Source organism: Meriones unguiculatus, chromosome 4, assembly GCF_030254825.1.
Source record: "Meriones unguiculatus strain TT.TT164.6M chromosome 4, Bangor_MerUng_6.1, whole genome shotgun sequence".
Taxonomy (NCBI): Eukaryota; Metazoa; Chordata; class Mammalia; order Rodentia; family Muridae; genus Meriones; species Meriones unguiculatus.
In genome coordinates, this window is record NC_083352.1 from 114,438,812 (window position 1) to 114,465,481 (window position 26,670).

The window sequence follows — 26,670 nt, forward strand, 5'->3', positions numbered from 1 at the left end:
CGGCGCCTCCACCGCGCTTCACCCTGCGAGCCTCGATGGGACCTGTGACGTCACCTCACTTCCCGTGTAGCCATCCGCCACAGGGAAACGTAGTCCCCCGCGCCAGCTGACTTCATGCCCCCCACGCACACTACGCAGCACAGAGACTCCTAGTGTCCATCTGCACCAGACAGCGGCTCTGCGCCCTCTGAGAGACCTTCTAAAACTCCGTAAATCTGTCTTTCCTCGGGGGGCGGCGGTGGAAGTAGTTCCGGTTCGAGGGAGCCTGATGGGTTCCTCCGCGACGGGCGTGAGAGGATGGCGACCTCGACGATGCCGGAGTCGGAGAGCGGCACAGCAGCCAGAGGCTGAGGTTAGCGACAGCCGGAGGCAGGCCGCGCCGCAGCACACGGCCGTGCACTGGGGCTCTGCCGCGGGGCTGCCGGCCGGCGAGCTCCCCGGCCGGCGGGGCTGTCCGAACAGGGCCCCGGGGTCCCAGGCCCTTTAGCCGCTCTCGCATTTGCCTGAGCGGAAACCCAGCGCTGCCACAAGATGGCGTCGGGCCTGGAGCTCAGGCAGCGCCGGGGACAGCCCCGAGTCACCAGGCCCCGTGACGGTCGCTGTCAGCCCCCTCCGCAGGGGAGCCCGGGGAGGGGGAGCGAACCACTGACCCCGGGGGCCTCCGGGCTGTACCACTGGCTTCTCATCCGAGGGGACACGGGGTCCGGAGGGCTGAACCGCTGTGCCCGCCCGGGGTCGGAGGGCGATCCACGCCTCTGGGAGGAGCAAAGGGCGGTGATCCCCCACCGCGACCACCTTTCCCAGAGGGGCCCTAGCCTGAGAGGGAAGGCGTCCCTGTCCTTTTCTGGAAGCTTCCCTCTCCAGGACTCGAGGAAACCCCGCCCTGTTTGGTCAGATGCTCAGTCTTTGCATCTGCGGAATGGGCACGCCGGTGCGGCCAGGTGGGTCCAGCTTTGCCGGGCCCGAAAGGTGGACCACTTGTTGCAGCCATGGTCGTATCTTTCGGCAGAGTAAAAGCCTCGTATACCGCACTTCGCTGTCAGTCGGTCCCCGGAACAGATGGAGGAGAACGAGGTGGAGAGCAGTAGCGACGCGGCCCCTCGGCCTGGCCAGCCGGAGGAGCCATCTGAGAGCGGCCTGGGTGTGGGCACCTCGGAAGCGGTGTCCGCGGACAGCAGCGATGCGGCGACCGCCCCAGGATTAACGGAGGCCGACGACTCTGGCGTGGGGCAGAGTTCAGACAGTGGCAGCCGCTCTGTGGTATGGACCAGGCTTGACAGTGTGGGCAGGGGGCCATCCAGGCAAAGCTTACTTATGGAAAGTACTTGTTCTCTAGGCAGACGCAATGCCATGCCAGCTGCTGTGGTAGGTTTTGTCGTTTTGACAAACCCTGTAGTTTAAGGGGCATATCTAAGTCACTTGTTTCAGATTCTGCAGAAGGGGAAACTGAGGCAGAACGTGCCAACAGAACCAGGATCCAATACCTTATTCTCTCTGAGCCGATTCAAATGTTGATCCGTCTCACTTACCTTAGTCTTCCTATCTGTCAAATGGATTGGGAATACTTGATTCTATGGGTGCTGGGCTCGGAGCCTCCTTTTCCCCACCCAATACTTTGTGATCTTGAGCAAGCTACCCAGCTTCTATCCCTCACCTCACTCCTCTGTGAGAATTAGAATTATATTTATCTCTGGTAGCTTCGTGAGTAATTTGGCAAAGTAGGGTTTGTACCTGGACACCTGATGGAAATACTAAGCTGTGGCCTCTCATGTGCAGTTGAGCGTGCCATCGTGTCAGCAAAAATAGGCTCTCTCTGAGTCTAACATAACGCTGAATTATGGGGTTACAGCTGGGGACAGGACAGGTGTGGTCAGGTCCTTGCAGAGAACACCAGCCTGGTGTGGGAAATATTCAGGTGCAGGGGTGGGATGGGGTCAGGCTGAGGAATCGGGTCCACCTTGGAAAGCTTTTCAAAATGTAGACCCAGCCTGTCCTCATGCCAGTGTGATTGACAAGGTTGCTGCAGAGTGCACTCAGAGAAAGGTCCTAACTAGGTAGGGTCCAGCTTGGCTTGCTAGAGGAGGCGCACCTAAAATGGTTGTGAGAAGGTTGGTTGTAAACTGTGGATGGGGTGATGATGGAAGAGTTTGAGGCAGAGGGAGCAATAAGCCCAGTGACAGTTGTCCCTCCTGGCTGTGGAGTGTGGTCTAGAGAGATCCTTCTGTTCACCCCGGGGTAGTGTCTGACTACATCTGTGGGCCCTGGGGCCCTTGTAGACCTCTGTGGCTTACAGTGCGGGTGGCTTTATTTGCTTTGTTCTTGGGGATATAATATACATGCTGCTTTGTCCTGCCCCTGCCTCCTGAGCTGCCCTCTGCTTCCTGCTCCTAGGAAGAGGTATCTGAGAGCATTTCAACAGACCCTTTGCCTCATGGCTACCTCCCCGATTCATCTTCTGTGTCCCGGAGACCAGAGGCAGAGGTGCCAGGTGGGCCTCCAGCCCTGGTGCATTCCAGTGCTCTCCCAGACCCCAGCATACTGGTGTCTGACTGCACAGCTTCCTCCTCAGACCTCGGCTCCGCCATTGACAAGATCATTGAGTCTACCATTGGCCCGGACCTCATCCAGAGTGAGTGGGGAGAGGGTGTGGCCCCTGCAGAATCCCGTGGCCAGTTGTGTGAGTGGAAGTTGATTACCTAACTGTGGAATGTGTAAAGGGAACTGATAACTGTCTCCCAGTAGTAAGTAACACAAGGATCAAATACGACATCACAACTAAGGTCTTAGAATGCTGCCTGAATGTCACCAGTGCTCAGAGTAGTAGAGATAGTTTTAGATGAGCAATAAGGTGGTTCTGCTGGCGAAAGTGCTTGCCGATAAGCCTGGTGACCACCCTGGACACCAGTGGGAGAAGAGAACCATCCCCAAAATGTTGTCATTTGACTTCCGCATGCATGCCTGTCCGTGTACACACGTGATGTGCATGCAGCAGTAACTAGTTTTAAAAAACAGAAGTAATTGTATCTGACTTTGTGCTGGGGCAATTATATACACTTGACACAAGTCACAGATCTTCCAGTGACCCCCAGAGGAAATGGCTGCCATTAACTTGGTCCATATGAGAATTAGAAGGCCCAGGAGACACGAAAATGACTTACCCAGTGACACTGACAAATGGAGGGTGGTCCTGGGCAGTAAGCCCAGCTAGGCGACCCCTCACTTTCAAGCTGCTTAGTACTGTGTTGAGTCCTTTGATGTTACTGACATGCATAGAGTCTCCAGCACCCCACACAACCCTGGCATAGTCTGAGGAAGAGAGTGCCTGCGGGATCTGTATCCCGAGGAAGCTGGGAGAGAACAGAGAAAGACATTCTAGGCCAGTTTGTCAAAAGACTGGGCAGTGGAGGTGGCTCTGGCATCCTGGTGACTGGGCTTGCACATCACCTGCTGGAGACCTCCCACCAGCTGTAGTGGATGTACCCAAGACCTAAGGAGCTAATGCAGCTGGTCTCCAGTTGCCAAGTAGAGCCCGAGGGTGTGGGCCTATGGCCAGGATCCCTCTGAGGACTGCCACCCTCTGCCGTTTCTGCCAGGCTGCATCACCGTGACCAGCGCTGAAGAAGGAGGAGCTGAAACTACACAGTACCTGATCCTGCAGGGCCCAGATGATGGTATGAACCTTGTTGCCCATCCCAGGGATCCCTGTGATGAATGAGAGTAGGAGGAGACAGGACTCTAGAGGGTTAGCCATTGCCCTGGCTTCTGCAGGGAATTTGGACCTGCCTGGGAAGAACAGCTGATGCTCATGGCCTTTTATTTTAGGTGCACCCATGACATCACCAATGTCTACTTCCACCCTGGCCAACAGTCTCGCAGCCATTGAAGCACTGGCTGATGGTCCCACATCCACATCTACATGCCTAGAGCCTCCTGAAGAACCCCAGGGAGACGGCTCTCTAGCTCAGCCACCCCCAGCCCCTGTCACCGAGGAGCTGGACCTGCAGAGCTTGGAGGCCATGATGGAGGTGGTGGTTGTGCAACAGTTCAAGTGCAAGATGTGCCAGTACCGGAGCAGCACCAAAGCAACCCTGCTCCGCCACATGCGGGAGCGGCACTTCCGCCCAGGTAGGTCTGTGGGGGCCAGCAGGCCTGACGGGAGCAGGATGCAGAGCCACACATGGCAGCCTGTTTCATTCTTGCAAAAGCAGCCGCCGCAGCAGCACCTGGTAAAAGGGGCCGTCTACGGAAGTGGGGCACTTGCACAAAGACCACCGAGGAAGAAGGGCCGGAGGAAGAGGAGGAGGATGACATTGTGGATGCGGGGGCCATTGACGATCTGGAGGGTAAGCCACTGTCCTCCTTAACCCCTCTGTTCCCACGCTCCTTTGCAAATACTGAGCTCCTGGCTGCCTGCCTGAAGGAAGACACCAGTGCAGTGCAGGAGAAGGGTAAGCTGTGGAACAGGCCGAACACCGAAGAAGAGAAAAACAGGAGAAATAGAATGCAGGCAAAAACAGTTATGTGCTTTTCATAGTTTTATTAGTCACAGTCTACTACCTATGCATTTAAAATAATTCAGTGAATGATTATAAAAACTATTAGTAAAACCAGGCACATGCCTACAACCCCAGCACTGGGCAGGTAGAGGCGAGAAGATCATGGTCACTTTCACTAGGTAATTTGAGGCCAACCTGGGCTACATGAGATTCCCCCCTCCCCCCAACTGAACCCAAAACAAAAACATTTCATTTTTTTCTTGCCTCTCCATATGTGCGTGTTTGTCTGGATCTGTGTACAGCCATCATTGATCTTGATGTCAGGTGTCTTCCTCAGTCATTCTCTGCCTCACATTTTAAGACAGGGTCTCTCACTGAACCTAGAGCTTGCTGATGCTGCTAGACTGGCTAGCCAGGAAGTCCCAGGGACCCTCCAGTCTTTGGCTCTCCAGTGTTGGGACTATTGGCATACGAGCATGCATAGCTTTTTGACACTGGTTCTGGGAGATTGAACTCGGGTCCTCATGCTTTGCAGCAAGTACTCATTGACAGAAGCACTCCCTCCCTACCCTTTGTTTCTCTCCAAAGTTTTTTTGTTGTTTTGGTTATGTGTGCCTGTGTGTGGATATGTCCATATTGAGTGCAGTACCTCTGGAGGCCAGAAGAGGGTGTTGTATCCCCTGGAGCTGGAGTTACAGGCAGTTTGAATTATTGCAAATGGATGCTAGGAAAAAGCACTCAGATAGATTTTCTGTAAAAGCAGCAAATGAACTATCTTTCCAGTCTTTGTTCGTTTGTTTTTACTAATGGTTTTGAGATGAAGTGCCCCTCTGTGTAGCCCTTGGTGGCCTCAGACTCTTTCTCTTCCTGAATGTTGAGATTATAGGTGTGTGCCACCATAACTGGCTCCCTGTTTTCCCCTGTACTTTCTGAGATCTAGTATAAAGTAAGTTTTTCTGAATTGGATCAGGCTTATTTTATTATTGAATGGTCATGCGTGGCTATTGTCAGATTGGTGGGCCAGTTCAGGTAGGAGTTTATAGGCTCAGTGCCTGTTTTCTACCAGTGGCCTAAGTGGCTTGAGAACCAGGTTCCTCTTTGTGCTTTCAATTGAGGTGAACTGTTGGCAGGTGCAAGGGAAGGAAGGATGGCCCTCTGTGGTGGAGGGTATAGAGGGCTTTTTATAGGAGGGTCTCAGTGGAGAGAGCAGTGAACAGTGATGAGGGAGTGGGAGTTGTCGGCACGGTCTAGACACTGTCCTTTACTGTCTCCACAGAGGACAGTGACTACAATCCAGCTGAGGATGAGCCCCGGGGTCGGCAGCTACGGCTCCAGCGTCCCACCCCCAGTACCCCGAGACTTCGAAGGAGGCCTGGCCGGCCCCGAAAGCTGCCTCGCCTAGAGACCTTAGATGGTAAGACTTGGTCATGGACCAGGGTTTGTGTGTGGGTAACATGGTGGTTGTACTGCCTGATGCTTCTGAGAGTTCATTGACCATCCAGCCTAGCCAAGATGGGGAGCTTCAGGTTTAGTGGGAGACCCTGTTCAAGTTAAACAAGGCAAAGAAAGGAGCAGGAGACCCGTCATTTTCCTGTAAGCAGTGCTGGTATGAGAACAGGTCCATGTACTCACACACATATTGCACTTATACACAAACGACACTCCTTCCAGTCTGTATCCTTTGTATTTTGAGACATGATTTCTCAGTGTAGCCTTGGCTGTCCTGGACTTGCTTTGTAGACCAGGCTGGCCTCAAACTCACAGAGACCCTCCTATTTCTGCCTCCCAAGTGCTGGGATTACAGGTGTACACTCTACCATACCCTGCTGTCTGCATCTTTTTTTTTTTTTTTTTTAATTATTATGTATATAGTGTTCTGCCTGCGTGTACACCTGAACACCAGAAGAGGGCACCAGATCTCATTATAGATGGTTGTCAGCCACCATGTGGTTGCCGGGACCTCTGGAAGAGCAAGAAGTGCTCTTAACTCTGAGCCATCTGTCCAGCCCTGTCTGTTTCATTCTTAATTAAAAAAAGAAAAAATTAGTACATATTTCTGTGAGAGAGTGTGTGAGAATAAGCACGCCACCTGGAACCCATGCAGGTCAGAGGACAGCGTATAGGAGTTGGTGTTCCCCTTCACCCCACAGGCTCTGGATTGGGCTCAGGTGCTCAGGCTTGGCTGCAGATGCCTTTGTTTAGTCACTGACCTTCATCCATCCAGTTCTTTCTGTTTGGTTTGTTGTGATGGGTTGGTTTGTTTTTGTTTTTGTTTTCTGTTCTGAGACAGGGTCTCATTGTGTAGCTTTGGCAGGCCTGGAACTGATTATATAGAAAGATCAACCTGCCTGCCTTCTAAATTCTGGGATTAAAGGTGATTACCATGCTAGTTGATCCCCTTTTTTGTTGGTTTGTTTGAGACTGCTTTTCTCTGTGTGTCCTAGAACTCATTCTGTAGACCAGGCTGACCTTGAACTCAGAGATCCATCTGCCTCTGCTGAGACTGAGTTAAAGACAGTTTGAGCTGCCATGTGGGTGCAGGGAATTGAATCGGGGTCCTCTGCAAGAACAGCCAGTGCTTTAAACCTCCCGCACCTCCACACCTGTCACACTTCACACCTATGCTGGGGTTAAAGATGGTGCCACCGCTGCTGGGCTGACCCCTGTTCTTAATATTTACAGTAGTATTTCATTTTTTTATTTGTTGCTAGTGCCAGGGATGCAATGCATGGCATTGTGCATGCCAGGCAACTGCTCTACCCATGAGGCACACCTCCAGCCTTGAAGTCGTTTGGGAGTTTGGTTTTGTTTTACCTGGGACTGAGTTAAAGGCAGTTGTGAGCTGCCATGTGGGTGCAAGGAATTGAATTTGGGTCTTCTGCAAGAGCAACTGGTCCTTTTAACCACTGAGCCATCTCTCCAGCCCTTGAAATAGTATTTTTAAACACTGTTTAAAAAGGTCTCACATTTGATTAGACTTCAAAGAGTCTGTAAGCTGTCCATGGAAGTCCTCTTGCTGTGGACGACGTTCCCTTGGGTCACCAGCCTCACAAGGGTGTACGATTGTCAAAGCCACTGTTGTCTCCAAAATCCACAATGTCCCTGTGGTCACTAGACCAGTCTGCAGATGGGACAGATGAGACTCAGGGAGGGGAGAGCTGAGTCAGAGCCCAGCCGGTGGCACTCTTGCCAAGATACTACCCCGTTGCTGTCTTGCTGTGCTGAGTAGGTCAGATCAGCATCAGGCTGGCATCCGACCATAGGCTGTTCGTGTCTGTTCTGTAATCTGATGTACCCATTAGTGGTTAGCTTGGTCCTAGCATGTGTGACTGATTGTGTTCTTTGTGTCTGTGACAGGTGTAGGAGAACCTCTAGTGAGTTCCCAAAGCACACAGAGCCCTCCAGAGCTGCAAGATCTTGAGGCTCCCAGCTCTTCAGGTCCAGGATGCCTAGTTGCCATGGGCAAGGTGGGGAGGGGTCCGGTGGAATCTGGTGTGAGTCAGTCAGATGCTGAGAACGCAGCCCCTCCTGGCCAGGATGAACCCGAGGTGCCACCCCGACGCCGAGGACGGCCCTCCAGACGGTTCCTAGGGAAGAAATACCGAAAGTAAGTAGAGTGGAGCTTGACAGGCTGGTGGGGCTCCCCGGGCCTGCAGCCCAGCCACTCTCCTCTCCACCCCTTCCTGGCAGGTACTACTACAAGTCGCCCAAGCCGCTGCTCAGGCCTTACCTGTGCCGCATATGTGGTTCACGATTCCTGTCCCATGAGGACCTTCGCTTCCATGTCAACTCCCATGAGGCTGGTGACCCACAGCTCTTCAAGTGCCTACAATGCAACTATCGCTCCCGCCGCTGGTCCTCCCTCAAGGTGTGTTCAGGAGGTCACGGGGCAGGAAGAATCAGCCAGTATGCAGTGGCGCTGCCTGTGCACTCTGGCCATCTAGCTCGTGAAGCATGCTGGGAGGTGGGGCCCTGAGGAGTTCTGCCACAGGCAGTTGGCAGGGTATCCAGTGAGGGACACCTCACTTTCAAGGGTTCAGTTCACATTAGAGACAGCACAGACATTCTCATTCTCACTGTGGGATTGCCTGTGGGTGGTTCCTTCACAGAATCTGAGTCCTTCCAGCAGGTGGCAGTGGTATGCCTCAGGGAAGGGCTCCTTTTATCTTACTCGAGGTGTGGGCCAATAGCAGTCCAACCCACTTTTTGTCATTTTGTGCCCCAGTGAGGGTCCAGGTGTCAACTCTACCAGTCTACTGCAGAAACTGCAATTTGGCCGCCCCAGTGATGTGGAAAGGTGGGGTGTAGGGGCATCCTTCAGACCCTGGTGGACTGTCTGGTTTTTTTCCTTGTGCTGCTGCTTCCTCCCACAAAGACTTAGGCCTGGAGTTGTTCTCTGGGCTCCTCAGAGGACCTTCCCATAGTGCAGTAGGAAAGGCATGGGCTATGGAGCCATGTTGCCCAGCTCCAAGCTCTACTATGGCAAGGTCCCTTCATTCTGACCTTCATTTCCTTTTTGGTCAGATTGTAAGACAGCAGCAGGACTAGCACAGCAGGTGTTATCCTTGGGGAGAATTTCCAGCCAGGCAGCAGGCTCTACTGTCAACACCTACCCCAAGGCTCTGAGCACCAGTGGGAACAGGGAGAAAGAGGGGAAGCTGAGTCTCCAGCCCTATCTGTCTTTCCCAGGAGCACATGTTCAACCACGTGGGCAGCAAGCCCTACAAGTGTGATGAGTGCAGCTACACGAGTGTCTACCGGAAGGACGTCATTCGACACGCAGCAGTGCATAGCCAGGACCGGTCAGTGACTTGTGCCGGATGCTGGAGGCTCCTCAAGGAGAGCATGTGACCAGAAGCATTCTAGGTCCTATGTAGTACACATGCTCTGGGCCTGTCTGATTCATGTGGTGTTAGAGGCAAGATCAATCGTCCCTGATCCGTTGTCCCAGAATCCTCAGGGCCAAGGCCTTCAGGTCCCCAGTTCAGGCTCTTCCTTTAGTTTTTCATCCGGGAAATGGAGACATTTGTTGAGGGGCCTGGGAAACTGTGACTGCAGGGGTTCATACATGATCAGAAGGTCTCGTGCAGATCAGTTGTGGGCCCCTCCCTCAGTGCCGAGAGCTGGTCAAATCAGGTATTTTCAGGCTTGGTGGCTGCTCAGTGACTGACAGCTAGGCCTGTGACTTGAGCAAAGAATAGGCTTCTTTAGCAAATGACCTACAAACAGGGCGGGTAGAGACCCTTGAGGTCCTGGAACTGGGATATGTGACAGATTTTCAAGATGTTTACAGGTTTCTTTAAAGAGAAGGAGTTGTGTAGCCAGCTAGAATCCTAATCCTAGTCACTAGTTTGAAGTCTGTTCCTCGGGGCTAACCTGTGGCACTTTGAAGTCTGTAGTACAGCAGTGTGTTTCGTGAGTGGAGAGAAGACCATGCCTCAGATTAACCAGCTCAGAGCACGCCCCCTGTGGAGCCTTACCATTCTCCCAGGTGACACCCACTGGTTTTCAGTGGGTTCTGAAGAGAGGGCATAGGTAATGAAGGTGATCAGGATTGAGACCTGGTGTCCGTAGGGAAACTGTGGTATAACGTTTGGTTTCTTCTTTTCCAGAAAGAAGAGGCCAGATCCGGTGAGTGTGGGGCTCCGGCCCAGGAAGGGCCCTGGACTGCTAGTAGGGGTGGTGGAATAGGAGGTGAAAGTTCCCTGCTGTCTCCCCTTCTCTCTCCCCTGACCTCTAATTATACCTTCCCAGACCCCAAAGCTGAGCTCTTTCCCTTGCCCAGTGTGTGGCCGTGTGTACCCCATGCAGAAGAGACTAACACAGCACATGAAGACTCACAGCACTGAGAAGCCACACATGTGTGACAAGGTGGGTGGGCCAGGGCTGTGGCTGGAGGCAGGGCCTTCTCTGGGCCATCTCCATCTAATTCCCTCTTCCCCACCCTCAGTGTGGAAAGTCCTTTAAGAAGCGCTACACTTTCAAAATGCACCTGCTCACACACATCCAGGCCGTTGCCAACCGCAGGTATGTCCCCACTGGAGGTCCATGGGTTAGGAAGGAACCTTTCATGTTTCTGAGCTCCTCCCCCTTCAAACTGCCTCCAGGTTCAAGTGTGAGTTCTGCGAGTTCGTTTGTGAGGACAAGAAGGCACTGTTGAACCACCAGCTGTCTCATATGAGCGACAAGCCTTTCAAATGCAGCTTTTGTCCCTACCGCACCTTCCGGGAGGATTTCCTGCTATCCCATGTGGCTGTCAAGCACACAGGTAGGCCAGCCCTCTAGTCCCTACATCCACATTGGAGCTCAGCTCTCTTTGTCCCCCTCCACAGCCCAAGCCACAGAAGTACTTTTGTTTATGCTGTAAAGGGAGTCCTGTGGCATTCCCTCTGTCCTGAGCCCAACACCAGCAGCTTGCTTTCTCTGCCCTAGTTATGAAAGAGGGAAATGGGAGGTATCTACTATGATCTGCTTAGGAAGATGACCTTGAGAGTGGCCCCTTGCAGGAAGGCTGAATATGGAGGTGGCCCGGATCCTTCCTCAAGTCCACCAGAGTGGACAGCAGTGTTTGTCCAAGCATGGTGATGACTTACTGTAGTGAGGCTAGGGACCCCTGGGTCCAGAGAGGGTCTTCTGGATGACGGTTTGGGTGCAAACGTTCCCCTGTGCCCACAGGGGCCAAGCCCTTTGCCTGTGAGTACTGCCACTTCAGCACTCGCCACAAGAAGAATCTGCGCCTGCATGTGAGATGCCGACATGCAAACAGTTTTGAGGAGTGGGGACGGCGCCACCCCGAGGAGCCCCCTTCCCGCCGCCGCCCCTTCTTCTCTCTGCAACAGATAGAAGAGCTGAAACAGCAGCACAGTGTGGCCCCTGGCCCTCCCCACAGCTCACCAGTGCCTGAGGTAGGCCCTGCTGGGAGGCAGCACACACCTGGGAACAGGCCATGTCTCATCTGCACATTCTGGTCCAGCAGGATGATCTCTGCCTCCATCCCTGACCAGCCGAATTATGGGTGCAGCTTTAAACTTAGGGGAGGGTAGTTTTCCAGTGCTGGTCTAGACAGCAGAAACACCAACAACAGTGTGGTATAAAAAAATAATAAACAGTAGTTTGTTACTGTTAGATGTGAAATAATTGCAAAGCTCAGCAGTTCTGAGCTCCCTGGACCTGAGCAACCCTGGTTTTCAGGGACCAAGCTCTCTGGATATTTTCGTACAACATCCTAGGATCTGACTTTGGTCTTTGTGGTCACCCTCATAGTCCAGCATCCTTTCAAGAACACCTTCCCACCCACATCCAGGCCAGAAGCAACAAGAAGGGTGGGAGATGGTAAAAAAGACCCTTGTAGTCATCGACCCATGTTTTCTTCACAAACATTCCTGGAAGTCCCTGCTTAGTTACATGGCCACACTTAAGAGTCACAGAATGTGGAGGAGTGTAGTCTTGTGGATGGGTGTGCTGCCTTCCCTAATGAAACTAAGAATACTGTTGACAAGGAGGAGAAGGTGCTTGTGAGACAGCTCAGCAAGGTAGAATACTTGTCGCTAAGCCTGATGACTTGATTTGGACCCCCAGCTCCTATATGGTGAAAGTGGGAAACTGATTCCCCAGAGTTGTCCTCTGATATCCATGTGTGCATTGTAGTGCTCATATATGCACGCATAAGTCTGATTTTAATATTAAAGAGGAGGATGAATTGGATTTGGAGTAAGTAGACTTGGATTAAGCAGCTAGTATTCTGTCGTGGGAGCTCTTAATGGCTCTAGGAAGATGATGATACTGATAGTACATGGGTTCTAGAGTTGGCAGTCTTGGGTTCAAATCCCAGCCTTTCAGTTTTCTGAGCTTCACCATTCCACTGAGCACTGAGCTGGTAAATACCTTAAAAACAGATGAGATAAGCAATGGACTGTTGGGAATGATGACATCAGATGTACTTGGGAAATGCACTTCTGGCCCTCCCTCTCAGTCTTGACCCATTCTCCCTCCTCCTTAGGCCTCTCAAGAGCCAGCACCTTTCCAGTCACCTGAGACTCCTCCACTCCTCTGTCCTGATGCCCTGGGTGCTGCCACAATCATCTACCAGCCAGGTGAGCCTTGAAGAAGGCAGGCAGTATTGTAGGAAGATGACAAGGGTGGCCTTGGGTGCCAGGTGTCCAGCCTGTTCTCAAGCCCAGGTCCCATCCCACCCAGGAGCTGAGGAGTCCACTGCAATGGCCACTCAGACGGCCTTGGATCTGCTGTTGAACATGAGTGCCCAGCGGGAGCTAGGGACATCCCTGCAGGTAAGCACTCAGGACTTCCCCTGCCCAGCTACTGAACACGCTAGCGTTGCTGAACATGGAGTAAAGGAAAGCAGTGGCTCCAGCATACCCTGTCAGGGACAGGTCAGCCTAAATCTCTGGGCCAAATTGAAGGAACTGGCTCTGTGGAGCCGAGGAGGGCAGTCTCTCCCATGCACTCTTAAGGTACTAGTGACCATTTGTCTTACTCACTGTTCTGTTGCTGTGAAAAGACACCATGACTCTTAAAAAGAAAGCATTTGATTGAGAGCTTGCTTACAGTTTCAGAGATTAAGTCCATTGTTATCATAGCAGAGAACCTGGGCAGAGCAGCAGCTGAGAGCTATAGCCACAGACTAAAAGAGGCAGAGAGAGACTGGGTCTGGCATGGAATTTTGCAACCTTTAAGCCCACTCCCTATGGGTGGCACACTTCTTCCAACAAGGCCACACCTCCCGATCCTTCTAATCCTCTCAAAGAGTCCCAGTCCCTAGTGACTAAACATTCAAATATATGAGCTTATGGGGCTCTTTGTTTTTGTTTTGATTTTTCTGTGTAGCCCTGGACTCTGTTGATCTGCCTGTCTCTGCCTCCTTGAGTGCTGGGACTAGAGGCCTGTGCCACCACACCCTGCTAATGGAGCCCAGTCTGTTTGTTTGTTTGTTTGTTTGTTTGTTTGTTTTTCAAGACAGGGCTTCTCTCTGTAGCCTTGGCTGTCCTGTATTGCTTTGTAGATCAGGCTGGCTTCAAATTCACAAAGATCTGCCTGCCTTTGTCTCCCAGGTGCTGGGATTAAAGGCTTGCCACCACACCGGGTTAATGGGGCCTATTCAAGTCACCACACCATTGTTATGCTGAGGGACATGTGCCTGTGGTCCCCATGCTCTTGTTTGGCTTCTCACTATGTTTGTTGTTCCTGTGGGGTCTAAAGCAGCTTTGTTCTATACACTACCTGCAGTCAGAGCACTCCCAAGGCTTTGTCTAGTCCAGAAGCAAGCCCAGTGCTCAGCAGACTTGACACCATCTCATAACACACACACACACACACTCAGTTCATCATCTTTCCTCCATCTCTACAACCCAGCCCATCTCCAAAATACAAGGAAGCTCAGAAGCACCTCTGTGCTCTGGCTGCTTGCAAAGATGAAGCATGAACAAGTATGGCATGTACCTGTAATCCCAGCACTTGGGCAGAGCAGACCGGAGCCTAAGGAGTTGAAGGCCAGTCTCAGCTCCATAATGAGTTTGAGGCCAGCCCGGGGTACATGAGACCCTGTCTCAACAATAGAGCTAAAGAGTTGGCTCAGCAGTTAGCAGCACTGGGTTCCAGCATTCTCTTCTGGCCTCTGAAATCACTAGATACACATGTAGGCAAAACATCTGTGCACATAAAATGTTTTAGAGTTCAGTTCTGAAAGTGAGAAGTCTGGGACACGCCTTCTCTGCCCTCAGACAGCAAAAGTTATTAGGCTGACGAGAGTTCTTCAGGATGGCGTTGATGTGCAAACCAGCACCTAGACATTCCTTTAAGAATAGGCACATTGCTCTGCTCCCCAGAGATCTGTTATGCAGGATGTGATGCGCGTCTTGGCCACTGTGTCTCTCAAGAAGGATAGGTGATGGAGGTACAGTTTATGGTCCTATTTTATAATTCTGTTAAATATGTAGAGGCTAGATGTCTGTTTATACCTTCAGTCTGAGTCAGCTTTCTCCTAGCTCTTTTTCTATCACGTTCCTAGTCCTTTGTTACTGTTTTGCAAAAATTCTGAATATGAAGTACATACATCTACCTCCTTTCTCATTGGTAGATGTACCCCTTTAGTTCTTCTCCTTTCATTTCATGGTTTGTTTTGGTAGGTTTATCTTTTTCAGTCACAGTTACAGAAATCTATAAAATATTTGTGTACATTTTTTTTTCATGTAGCCTTAAATGGCCTCAAATGGCTTTGAATTCTGATCCTGGTGCTGCTGTCTGTCTGTGTGCTGGGATTACAGATGTATGTCACCACATCTAGCTATGGGCTTTCTTAATGGTTTACCACCACTTGGTCACACTGCTGCTGCTATTTTGGGCCAGATATCATGGAGGCCACCCTGCACTTTGTGGGGGTGTTTAGCAGCATCCCTGATACAGGTCACCACACCCAGCTGCCAGAATGTTTCAGGAAGCACTTGGGATGTGTAAATGAGTGGTGACAGCAGAGACTTTGGTAGGATGGTGTGTTTTAAGGCCCCAAGAAGGACCTTGGACAGCAGCTCTGTCCCAGAAGTGCCCATTGGTGTCCTTGCAGGTGGCTGTGGTGAAGTCAGAGAGCATGAAGGCAGAGCTGACCTCTACTGGTAGGCAGCCTTCCCCTGAGGACACCACTCCACAGGTGATGACGCTTCATGTGGCAGAGCCAGGGGGCAGTGTGGCAACTGAGAGCCAGCTAGGGCCCCCTGGCCTACAGCAGATTGCCTTGCCATCTGGGCCGTTTGGTGGGGCCAGCTACAGTGTTATCAGAACACCCCCAATGGAGGAGAGGGCACCAGCTGGCATACCTTACAGGTAACTTGACCCCTTTCCATCTTCAGTATAGATTCCTGGTTTGTACAGAGTGACAGGGCGGTCAGAGGCTATATCCTGTGCAGGGTGGGAAGCTGCCTTCTTTAGCCATTAGCTCTTCTGGGAACTTGGCACTAATGGTTTTGCATCCACAAGATGCAGGCTTCCCTGCTTATACAAATGAGGAAACAGGCTAGTGAAGTCAGATGCTTAGGAGGTGAAGCTACGAACCCTGGTTCCCAATCCTGTATACCCCGCCCACCACCTCAAAATATGAGTGTCTATAAATTTAGATGCAGTACGTGCATGCAGGAGCCTTCAGAGGCCGGAAGACATTGGATCCCCTGGGACTAGAGTTAGAAATGGTTGTGAACCACCATGTAGGTGCTAAGAACCGATCCTGGGTCCTCTGCAAATGTTCTTAGTCCTTCACCATCTCTCCATCCCATTCCCATGAGCTCTTAGGCCCCCAACTGCTTGGATAAGCACAGGCTCCTTTGTTGACCTGTTGCCTGGGCCTGTGTGTGGCTTCCCTCTGCTGCAAATCTATGTCATATCTTTCCACTTACTGTACTCTTAGGCCACCTGAGCAGCTCTGACCTGTGCTAAGATGAGGGTCAGGGTTTTTGAGCCAGCATCTGTACAAGGCTGCCTCAGCCTTTGCCCTTTCTTCTTGGATGTCTTGGCCCTCTCCTTCTGTCCATTTTGGCCAGACCTAAACTCCTGGAGTGCTGTCTTCTTCCTACCAATGGAAATGAGGGGCACCTTTTAGTAGAGTGAAACACCGAGCTCTTGGCAATCATTTATGGAAGAGATAGTGGGGCCCAGGTTTGAGCCCTACATTCACTCAGGCTCCTTCATCTTGTTACTTGGTGAGGGATTCTTGTAGCCTTTGATCCTTTTCTGGAGCCCTACCTCATGCCTGCACTCTCTGTGCCCTTAGTGAAGAGCCTCCAGGGGAGGCAGCCCAGGCTGTGGTTGTGAGTGACACTCTCAAGGAGGCTGGCACCCACTACATCATGGCAGCTGATGGGACCCAGTTGCACCACATAGAGGTGAGTCTTGGGAGTGGCCTCCCCACCCAGTGGCCAGCCTCTGCCTACCCTCAGCACCTCATGCTGTGTTTTTTTCTACAGTTGACTGCAGATGGTGCCATCTCCTTCCCAAGCCCAGATACTCTGGCCCCTGGGACCAAGTGGCCCCTGCTGCAGTGTGGAGGGCCACCCAGAGATGGTCCTGAGGTTCTGTCTCCAATGAAGACCCACCATGTGGGAGGTCCCCAGGGCTCTTCCACCCCACCTCCGACAGCCAGCCACACCCTAGGCCTGGTAGTACCCCCTTCCCCACCATCTACAAAAGCTTCATCAGCAAAGAAGTTCTCCTGCAAGGTGTGTTCAGAGGCCTTCCATGGCCGAGCAGAGATGGAAAGTCACAAACGGGCCCATGCTGGGCCTGCTGCCTTCAAGTGCCCCGACTGCCCCTTCAGTGCTCGCCAATGGCCTGAGGTCCGGGTAGGTACTCCCCCACCATGCCTCTGCCTTTATTCCTGTGGCCACTCAGTGGTATAAGAACTCTTTATTGAACATCTCCTCAAGCCTGGTTCTCTGTTCCCTTCTAGAGTCAAAGGTGACTCAGTAAGATCCCAGCTCTGGGAACTGCCTGGTCAGGGCCCCAATCAGATATAAAGTGACTAATGCCAGACTGTTCCCAGTGTGAAGGGGTGAAGGGTGGAGAGCAGAAGCAGCAAGGCATTGGGTAGAGACACAACAGCTATGGAGACAGGCTGTGGAGCATAGGCACAGAGAGGGTGACAGTATGAGTGTGGTGACTGAGGAAAGTAGAGGTTGGTGGGAAGGCACAGGTTCAAGTCCAGTGTGGGATCGTGTGAAGACAGTAGGACAGTCTCTGATCAGTTTCTGGAGCTCCTCCTTGCTGGAGGGTTCTTAGCTTCCAGATCCAATGCAGTGTTTCATCCTCTGATTTCTGTATGGGCCAGGGCCTAAAGCCCCACCCTCGCCATGGGAAAGCAGAGGTCCAGTGAGGCAGGATTGAGCCTCATGCAGGAGGTCCCTTTCCAGCACCTCTGAGTTGCAATACAGGACTACAACCTGAGCCAGAATTGCCCAGGTGGTGTTAGGGCACAACCTCTGGCTTCTCACTTTCTCCCTGTGGTAGACCACTCCCAATCTCAGGTCCAGGCTTTTGGTCCACATGGGTTTAGTTTCTGTGAAGACTTGTTGCCTCTCATGCTGACCCATTGGTGCCTGGTCTCTACCCTGTGTAGGCTCACATGGCACAGCACTCCAGCCTGAGGCCCCACCAGTGCAATCAATGTAGCTTCGCCTCCAAGAACAAGAAGGATCTGAGGCGGCACATGCTAACACACACCAATGAGAAGCCCTTCTCATGCCACCTCTGTGGGCAGCGGTGAGGCCTGAGACAGTAGGGGTGCTCTCATGTACACACCTGGTGGAGCCACTTCATGCCAACTCTTCCCTCTCCTCAGTTTCAACCGGAATGGGCACCTCAAATTCCACATCCAGCGGCTACACAGCAGTGATGGGAGAAAGACTGCACCTTCTACAGCCCGAGCCCCAGCCCAGACCATCATCCTCAACAGTGAAGAGGAGACACTGGCCACGCTGCACAGTGAGCTACCCTTGGGCCACAAGGTGGACCATTTGGGTCCAAAGACTAGAACCCCAGCCCAGGGGAACCCCAGCAATGGTGTAGTCAAAGTTTTCCCTGAACCCCCTAATAAGCCCCCTTCTCTCTGCCCAGATGCCCTCCAGTCCAGTCATCATGGGGCCCTGGGTCCAGATCGGCTACAGCAAGCACTGAGCCAGGAACACATCATTGTGGCCCAGGAACAGACGGTGACCAATCAGGTAAGAGCAAGGTCGGGCGCTCCTGCAGAAAGTATGGGACAGACAGAACTGAGACTAGAGGGGCTAGAGAGGTGTCTCAGAGGTTTAGAAGTGCAATCGTGAGGATCAGAGTTTGGATCCCAGCTCCCACTACATAACAAGCCAGGTGTCCAGCGTGTCAGGTACCCTCTCTCTAAGCCCTGTTCCGAGGAAGATGGAGACAAGAGGAGCTGAGGTTTGTGTGGCCTCCAGCCAAGCAGGAACTGCAGGTTCATGGAGACCTTGCCTCAACAGAACAGGCAAAAAGTGACGGGAGAGCAAGGCTTGGCACCCTGTTCTGAGCTACTGGCCTCCATTCAGGGCTGGGGCACACATACACACCAACAAGTAAAAGAGCTAAGGCTGACTTGGCTTGGCCTTGACAGGAGGAAGCTGCCTACATCCAGGAAATCACCACAGCAGATGGCCAGACAGTACAGCACCTGGTGACCTCAGATAACCAGGTAACCTCCTGTCCCCTTACTAATAAGGTCCTCCTTAGAAGTTTCCAGACCACCTGGGCTACTGTCCATACTACTCTGCCTTTTGTTTTTCGAAACAGGGCTTCTCTGTGTAGTCTTGGCTGTCCTGGACTTTGTAAGCCAGGCTAGCCTCAATCTCACTGAGATCTGTCTGTGCCCAGCTCCGTCTGCCCTTTTAACCTCGATTTCATGAAGTGGAACCCTAGCACCTGTCTCCTCCCCTTTCTTAGGTTCAGTATATCATCTCTCCGGACGGTGTGCCACACCTCTTGCCACAGGAGTACGTTGTAGTCCCTGATGGCCATCATATCCAGGTAGGCCAGGCCTGGGGCAGGGTGGGGCTCGGAGGAAAGCTGCAGCCTTCTAGGATTACTGGCTAACTTCCTATCTCCAGGTCCAGGAGGGCCAGATCACACACATCCAGTATGAGCAAGGTACCCCGTTCCTGCAGGAGTCCCAGGTAGAGTACCTGGGGAGCAGGCAGAGCTGGGGTAGCGAGGTTCCTGTGGGGCTATATTCTTACTGGCTTCTTTCTCTAGATTCAGTATGTACCTGTATCCCCGGGCCAGCAGCTTGTCACCCAGGCTCAGCTTGAGGCTGCAGCACATTCTGCTGTTACAGGTATGGGACTGGACACTGACGGCCAGGAAACTGAGGCCAGGCCTAGCTCCTGGAGCCTCAGGCTTACTGTGCTTTTCCCTCCCCTGGCAGCGGTGGCTGATGCTGCCATGGCCCAAGCCCAGGGCCTGTTTGGCACTGAGGAGGCAGTGCCCGAACACATCCAACAGCTGCAACACCAGGGCATCGAGTACGACGTCATTACCCTCTCCGATGACTGAGCCTCAAAGGCCCAACGCTGATCATGGATATTGGGGCCAGCTCTCCTGGAGACTAGGTCTTTCCTGTCCTACTTAGGGCCTCCAGATACTGGACAGTCGGTATCACTTGACTCCAAAGGAGCCAGACCTGTGCCCTTAGGGGGCAGCCATGGGCTCCAGCCAGGACATGCTGGGTGCCTCAGCCTGCTGGCAGGCTTTGGGAGAGAAATTTATTTTTGTTTTCATGGACCCACTGGCTCCTCAGTCTCAATAAAGGGACCAGAGTCCAGCCCTTGCAACTCTCTTTATATGTGCTAATATGTGTATATGTATTATGTGTATGTATACACATAACTCTAGTATATGTGCTAATAACCTGAATCTGGTAAGGGCCAGAAAACCAGGCAGAGGTCTCAACAAGTAGAGGCTACCTGGCTCTACATGCCTCTTATGAACAGTGGTCCGAGTACAGGACAAACCAGCCTCATCTCCGGAAAGGGCAGAGCTAGAGAGAACCCTGTTTCCTCCATGGGCTACCTGTCTCCAGAGCCTCAGAGGGCAGGTACTATTCTGAGGCCTGAGCCTTTGGTGTATATATAATCAGAGGTATTCTGCCTCTGAGGCTACACTTCGTGAGCCAGATGTAAAACACTTAGCAGCCTGAGAGTTTGGTTTAGCCAGGGACTAGAGGTATCCAGGCAGGCCCAGCAGTAATGCCCTGACTCCTCCAACCTGCTGAGCTCAGATAGCAGCTTCTAAAGACTCAGTCCTGCAAGGATCCCAGAGGGGTGTGAAGGCAGCCGGGATCTTGATAAGGGGCACCTGAATATGGTAGAGAGTGGTCAGAGAGGTAACCGCCCCAAGACCCTCACACACTCTTGGGAAGTTTCTGTATTTCCTTTTACAAATGAAACAAGGCAGCAACAGGGTCAGTGTGGGGCTGGGAAGGCATAGGACTATTTACAAGGGATTTGGTGAATCTGAAGAAGTGGGAGCAGGGAGGGGGAGCCCTGGAAGAGCCATAATATTCCTATGTTCCTGGCAGCTCAAGTCCTGCTGCCACCCCAGGGTGGGGGCCCCTGGGGTCTGCTCAGCCCTGAGGACTGAGTCCCAGCAGTCTATAACAGCACCCCTGGGGCTCCTTCTCCCCGCAGGAAATGTTAAGTGGGGTGAGACTCTCGACTAGGGCCCTGTTCCCGGCCGGAGTCCCGGTCCTTGGCCTCTGAGGAGGAGGAGGAAGAGCTGGAGCCGTGGCTGCGGCCCGACTGCTTGTAGGCAGCGGTGAGCTCCTGCAGCCGCTCCGGTGTTGGCCCCCACTTGGCGAAGCCGGGGTCATTCTGCAAGAAGAGCACGGCCGTGTTGTGGACGGCCTTGTAGTGCATTTCCTCCCTGTGGGCAAAGGCAGCTGCTCAGAGCGGGGAACAGACCGACCTGTCCACCCAGCCTGCCAGCTGGACCCGGCTTCCTTCCCCTGCTGCCCGGGGCACCTACTTCTTGCAGATGTGCTGGGAGCCACTGCGGTACTCGTGCTCAAAGGCAGGCAAGACCAGCTGGTGGCGTTTGAAGCGACTCTGTTCCATTCGGGTGAGCGCTGGTGTCGGGGGCTCCCGCCACTCGGGGATAAACACAATGAAGGACAGGGGCTCTGGTGAGCTCTCTAGCAGTTTCTGCGGGAGGGAAAGTATGGGGTGGACATGAGGTGCTGCCCCCAGGAGGCTTGCAATTTTGCCTGCCCCATCAGTTGGCAGCACACCCACCTCGAAGTGAGAGACCATAGCATCCATGAGCTCCTCGCAGAACGGAGGGTTGGCCTCAAAGGAACCACTCAGCGGGGTGAAGTCCAGGCAGGGCCTACAGAAAGGTGAGCATTGTAGCCCCACCAGCACCCAGTCCCTCACGCAGACATAGATGCTGTCCCCACCCCTAGGCAGACCACAGTTGTCCCTCGGAAAGGCAACTGAGGACAGAGGCTAGGGGCTAGGTGCGTGTGCCTCTGTCCACTAAGCTGAGGATCTAGAGCCCAAAACCACTGCAGCAGAAGCTATACCCAGGGCTTCTGACGGTGGGGGTGGGGGTGGGGGTAGGGTCCTCTCTCCTTCCTCTTAGCACTTTCTTCCTATTAGACGCAGGTTATCTGGTCATCTGTACTCCTCACCTGCTACTTTTAAGGTCTGCATTATTCTTCTCACCCCTCAGTGCCTAGAGCCAGGGATTCCTATTCCAAACCTAAGCCAGTTCATGAAGAAGCTCACAGGTCAGCTGAGGTGGTGTCTGTTACATGCCTGACCATGGAGCCAGAAAAAGAGCTCCATTTTCTTTCCTTTTTTTTTTAAATCCTGAGCTTAGGTAGCATGTCAGTCACATGGCTGGTAAAGGCGTGAGCTACCTTCCAGACTGTCTTGACTCCAAAGCCCTAAACATTAAGAAGTAACTGGCTCAAGTGGGACCTGTGCCTTGGAGGACATCTTTATGGGTAGAAGGGCCCAGCAACCCCTGGATCTCACCCGCGGGAGCCAAAGTAGCCATCTGTGTCAGGGAAGGCAGAACAGTACTGGCGGAAGTAGCAGTTGAGGGGTGAGGCGAAGCACTCGAAGCTGACGCCAAAGAGTCGGTGGAGGGCCTCAAAGACGTGCACAGGCAGTGACCCCTGCAGGCCAGTCCCCTCATAGAGGCCCACGCCAAACATCATCTGCAGATTAGCCTTAGTCAGCCGGAGGCTGTCTCCCTGCTCCCTTCCAAGGGAGCCCTCCCTGGCCCCCTATCCGTACCTGATATCGACGGAGCAGACACCAGACTCGAGGCAAGAACTTCTCAAAGGCAGAGTCATCCACACAGCTATAGCGGTAGAGGAGCCACTGTAGACACAAAGGCATCAGCAATGATCTCATGACTTTATCACTGGCCAGATGTGAGGACTCCGGTCTAGGAAGATCCCAAGCCTCCACTCAGTGCCATCAGCCCAGCTCTTACCAGTTTGCTGAAGTAGTTGCGGCTGACCTTGACCATCTCTCCCTTATACCGGATGCAGACTACACTGTTCTCCATGTGCATCTCCACAGTAGGCATAGGGGGTGCAGACACGGCCAGACGCACTGGGTAGCAGTACACCAGACGGGGCTCCAGCTCTGAGGCCTCTGCCTCCTCTGTGGGCAAGGACGACAGTGAGGGGTGGTCCACCTCTGGATGGCCTTCCACACCCATTGTGCCATTGCTTACATGGATCAGGAAACAAACATTTTCCGTAACAAAGGAAACAAAGTCATTAAGCATGCCACCAGGCAACTGGCATTAAGTGGTGGCCTGTAGCAACATGCTCAGCTCTGAAGCAGTCTCCTTTAGCAATGCCTTAGGCCTGCCAGCTCAATCAGCAGTATGAAGATGGCAGCTGTCTGCATAGTTAGGTTAGTTGATGCAGGGATCTCTGGGGCCTGGGCAGTTCATTACTATGAACACTCACACTGCCATGGCAGCTTATTACTACCCTTGGGTCTGGAGACAGCAGAGGTTGATGGAGTGGGTATTCCAGGTTTACTTAACCGGCCCATCTTTCACCAGCTTCTGACTCTTCCGTTCTAATCACTTTATTTCCAGGGAAGCACTAACAACCCAGAGGCAGAGCACATAGCAGATTCTACCCAGCACTACTTCAAGAAACAGGTTCCCACAAATCAGTCCAGTTACTGGCCCTGAGGTACAGCCAGTTGATGCCAGCTGGCTCCCCATCTCGCCCCTACCTGGGATGTTGTTTTCCTTGAGGATGGCAAGGTGCTTCTCTCGGATCCGTTTAACATACTCCAGGGAGATGTGGTAGATCTTGCTACAGATGCCTTCCACCGAGTCCTTGGCTGCAGCGGAGACATGGGGCCCACACTGCCTCCGAAGGTGCTCCAGGCGGTCCTGGAGGAAAGCCTGGTCAGGACACTGGTGGTGAAAGGGCCTCGGCAGGGCTGGCAGGTGAACTCTTGTGGGACTATTGGAGCCCAGATATCCTACTTTTGAAAATGGCTCTACTGTTTACTAGCCACGGTGCTTGGATCCCTTGGCTTCTCTGATTCTTGGTCCTATCAAGGGAATTCAAGCTAGCAAATAGGACATTGTGAATAGTCAGTGTCATTTCCCTTGATCCACTAAGCATCTGTCATGTAAGCATCCATTGAATGGCTGCAGTTTTTTCGTACAGCATTTGCTATCTATTGGAAGGGAGGACCGCTACGGCACTGGGAACTTGGTGCAGAGTTAAAGGCTGTGCTTTAAGCATTTGTAAAAAGAATTACACCTGAAACTACAGCATGAGAACCAGTGACTCCGGATAGTGAGTGTACCTATCTTTGTCACCAAGTGTCTAGTACACTTAAGGATGTGATGTTTGAAACCTCTCTCTTGTGGAAAAGTCCTAGGCTTGCTGATACAGATGCTTGAGTGGCAGGCATGGGCCAGAGAACAGGAAGGCTGTGTAGGGACTAAGTGTAGGGGCTGAATCTGAAGGTGGCTGCTGTTTTTTGATATTTATTTTATTTGTGTGTATATATGAGTGTTTTGCTGTTATTTGTTTGTATACCGCAAGTGTGCCTGGGGCCCGCAGAAGCCAGAAGAGGGCATCAGATCCCTTGTAATGGCGGTTACAGTTGTAAGCCCCGTGTAGGGCTGGAGTCTAACCCCAATCCACTGGAAAAACAGCTGGTACTCTCAACTGTTGAGCTGTCTCTCCAGCCCTCTAAAGGTAGCCTTTAATTGTAATAGGGACACACACAAGAAAATACAGATCTGTTCTCAAAGATCTACTGAGGTGACATGTTGAACGCTTAACCAGGTTGAAAGGCAGCTGTCTACATATGTCTGAGCTTAAGATGGCAGGAAAAAAATGTTACTGGGTTCATTCTTTGGGAGAAAGCCACGGGCCTTGAGCATCTTGTAGTTGTGGCCCTGGGACCACGGGCAGCAAGGCCTGCCACACTACACACCGGGTGTTGCGAGGCCAGCCTGCCGAGCGGGGGCTCTCGGCGGGCCTCCCGCGGCCCTCTCACCATGTAGTCCTCCTTGGAGGCCGAGTGGTCCTTCCGCAGCCAGCTGAAGGTGTCTTCCACGTTCCACTTGACCACTTTCCTGCTGTCAGGGGATGCGCTCCTGCAGGCCGATGGCAAGACAAAGCTGTTTGTGTGTGGCCCGACTGTCTGCTGCTCCTCTTCACTACCACCTCAGCACTAGCCTCTAGGCTTACCTCCCATCTCTCTTTGGCAACACTGACAAACACATGTGAGCATCAGCCAGATGCACTTCCCACCCCTCACCCTATTTTGATTGTATGGGGCAGAGAAAGCCAAACCTGGACTCAATCAGCCGCCTGGCTGCTTCTGCATATTTGAAGAGCAGGCGTTTGGCTTCCTCCCGGAACTTGATTCTGGATAACCTGAGTTAAAAAATAGGCAAGAGTTTAGGGCCCTACTACAAGTGATTTGGCACAAGGACCAAGCAGCGGAGCTATGGCATACCTGATGGGAATGTCATTCATAATTTCACGAAACATAGACGGTGACACAACTGGTTCACAGTTGCTTGGCAACAGGGGATCAGATCCTTTGTCCACCACTTTGCGCTCTAGCATCCAGCGGTTGAAGGATTCCCGGGGTGGCTCTATGCCTGTGGGACAAGAGGACTGCTAAGGACCGGGAGTAGTCAACGATGTCCATTGAAACAGGAGACAGCACAGCCCTTGGTGTTTTTCAGGTGCCTGTTTCCTAGACTTCATTTCCCAAACTATATTCTGAGAATCACGAGTGCTTTATTTTTTAAGACAGGGTCTGCTAATGTAGCACAGACTAGCCCGGAATTCAAAATCCTGCCTGAGCCTCCTAGAGCTGGGAGTCATAGGCTGCAAGCATGCTTTCTCTTAAGAATTTGGGTCCCCAGCTCACAGGTGTGGAAACTGCGGACGAGCCTGGCAGCACCCTCAGCATCGCAGAGCTGGGACCCCAACAGGTCTGTTTACTCCCAGGACACACTGAGAACCACCAGGCCCCCTTCCCACGTGAGCCCAAGCGGTAAAGCCAAGGAGAGGCTGCAGGGCCCTCACCCTCCCGCTGTTGGCACAGCTCCCGGTAGTGCTGGCGGAGCTTCAGGATGAGCTGAGAGCGGAGCAGCTCCACCTCAGGGTGTGGGGGCAGGACCTCTGAAGGACCCCTGTGCTTGATGACAGCATTGGTCTGAATGTCCAGGTCCCAGTACACCCTAGGGGCACAGACAGCAGTTGTGAAGATGGCCTGCCCACCACCACACCACAGTCCTGGGCAGGCTGTCCATTATCAAGGGCCATAATCCAAGCCAATCAGCAGGGACTCACTCAGTGGGTCGGAGAAGAGCTGCCTGCTGTTTATCTTCAGTGGAAGCACCCCAAATCTTTAGTGTTGGGGTTCCCGGGATGCTGGGGGAACTGGGCACTGACTGGCTTGTAGGCGTCACAGGTATTTCAATCTGAAGGAAAAGAATCCAGAAGGCTTCAAGTCAGAAGATTCGGCAGGCAGGCCCGGGACCATGCCCAGCAGCTACACTTGGGAATCCCTCCTGACCCAGCCCTTGCAGGGAGCTGCTAGCACATATCCAAAGTAACCACTCATCAGCCAGGTCCTGGGATGCACACACACTCACCTTGGGCTTCTTGACACCATTGCCACTTGGCTGCTCTTCTGAGAGCTGCCGCTTTCTGGATTTGCTTTCCACTGGGGGAGTCTCTACCAAATTTGAGTCTTGGGGCAGTGGGGTTGCATTCAGCCCCAAAGGGTCCGACTACAGGAGGGAAAATGGCAGAAATGCTAATGGAGCCAGCAGCTTGGGAACCCCAGCACTCAGGCCCTAGCCTTCCCACCCTGCTCTGGCTCCTTAAGGATCCTGGGGTACAAAACAATAACCCAGGTCTCCACCCCTGCCTGCAGCTGTGGCCAGGGTTGAGCTGTCTGCCTCACAATTCCCTCACCTTCAGGAAAGCCCTACCTCACCACTGACATTGTGACATAAGTCAAGTGCTGTGATGTCTAGCATTAGATCAGTGCCGTAAGAACAAAATGGAAATCAGGAATCAAGAGAAGTCAGGAAGCAAGTCTCTGCACAGGCCATCTTTAATGACACCAGGATCCGCTCCAGATGC

At 52.7% G+C, this 26,670-nt stretch overlaps 2 protein-coding genes across 7 annotated transcripts in view; one reads left to right on the forward strand and one right to left on the reverse strand.

Annotated features, from left to right (window-relative positions):
• Znf335 (zinc finger protein 335) lies at positions 1 to 24,309 on the forward strand. 5 transcript variants are annotated; one of them, XM_060382846.1, is made up of 30 exons: positions 11 to 352; positions 1,010 to 1,260; positions 2,392 to 2,629; positions 3,594 to 3,671; positions 3,823 to 4,125; positions 4,206 to 4,343; positions 5,773 to 5,910; positions 7,854 to 8,103; positions 8,187 to 8,364; positions 9,186 to 9,298; positions 10,109 to 10,127; positions 10,251 to 10,367; positions 10,447 to 10,523; positions 10,604 to 10,764; positions 11,172 to 11,401; positions 12,496 to 12,589; positions 12,693 to 12,784; positions 15,073 to 15,329; positions 16,270 to 16,381; positions 16,463 to 16,837; positions 17,611 to 17,753; positions 17,833 to 17,975; positions 18,108 to 18,214; positions 18,619 to 18,696; positions 18,945 to 19,028; positions 19,109 to 19,174; positions 19,254 to 19,335; positions 19,426 to 21,116; positions 21,274 to 21,393; positions 23,124 to 24,309. In XM_060382846.1, exons 2-28 carry the CDS (start codon positions 1,060 to 1,062, stop codon positions 19,551 to 19,553), a joined length of 4,002 nt encoding a protein of 1,333 aa, XP_060238829.1. In that variant the 5' UTR covers positions 11 to 352; positions 1,010 to 1,059; the 3' UTR covers positions 19,554 to 21,116; positions 21,274 to 21,393; positions 23,124 to 24,309. The 5 variants fall into 5 exon arrangements, with proteins under 5 accessions (XP_060238830.1, XP_060238829.1, XP_021494053.1 ...); XM_021638397.2 differs by having other exon boundaries at positions 12 to 352; positions 4,209 to 4,343; XM_021638378.2 differs by lacking the exon at positions 21,274 to 21,393.
• Pcif1 (phosphorylated CTD interacting factor 1) overlaps positions 20,409 to 26,670 on the reverse strand; it is an 11,693-nt gene continuing 5,431 nt past the window's right edge. Inside the window, exons 5-17 of one of the 2 annotated variants that reach the window (XM_021638419.2) lie at positions 26,175 to 26,312; positions 25,870 to 26,000; positions 25,603 to 25,757; positions 25,022 to 25,169; positions 24,856 to 24,939; positions 24,557 to 24,656; positions 23,267 to 23,429; positions 22,503 to 22,675; positions 22,301 to 22,387; positions 22,037 to 22,221; positions 21,290 to 21,383; positions 21,024 to 21,199; positions 20,409 to 20,921 (exon numbers count right to left, since the gene is read on the reverse strand). In XM_021638419.2, the coding sequence (XP_021494094.1) occupies positions 20,693 to 20,921; positions 21,024 to 21,199; positions 21,290 to 21,383; positions 22,037 to 22,221; positions 22,301 to 22,387; positions 22,503 to 22,675; positions 23,267 to 23,429; positions 24,557 to 24,656; positions 24,856 to 24,939; positions 25,022 to 25,169; positions 25,603 to 25,757; positions 25,870 to 26,000; positions 26,175 to 26,312 (1,863 nt within the window). In that variant the 3' untranslated portion in view covers positions 20,409 to 20,692. The remainder of the gene's footprint in view (positions 20,922 to 21,023; positions 21,200 to 21,289; positions 21,384 to 22,036; positions 22,222 to 22,300; positions 22,388 to 22,502; positions 22,676 to 23,266; positions 23,430 to 24,556; positions 24,657 to 24,855; positions 24,940 to 25,021; positions 25,170 to 25,602; positions 25,758 to 25,869; positions 26,001 to 26,174; positions 26,313 to 26,670) is intronic. The other variant, XM_060382848.1, reaches the window with a different exon arrangement.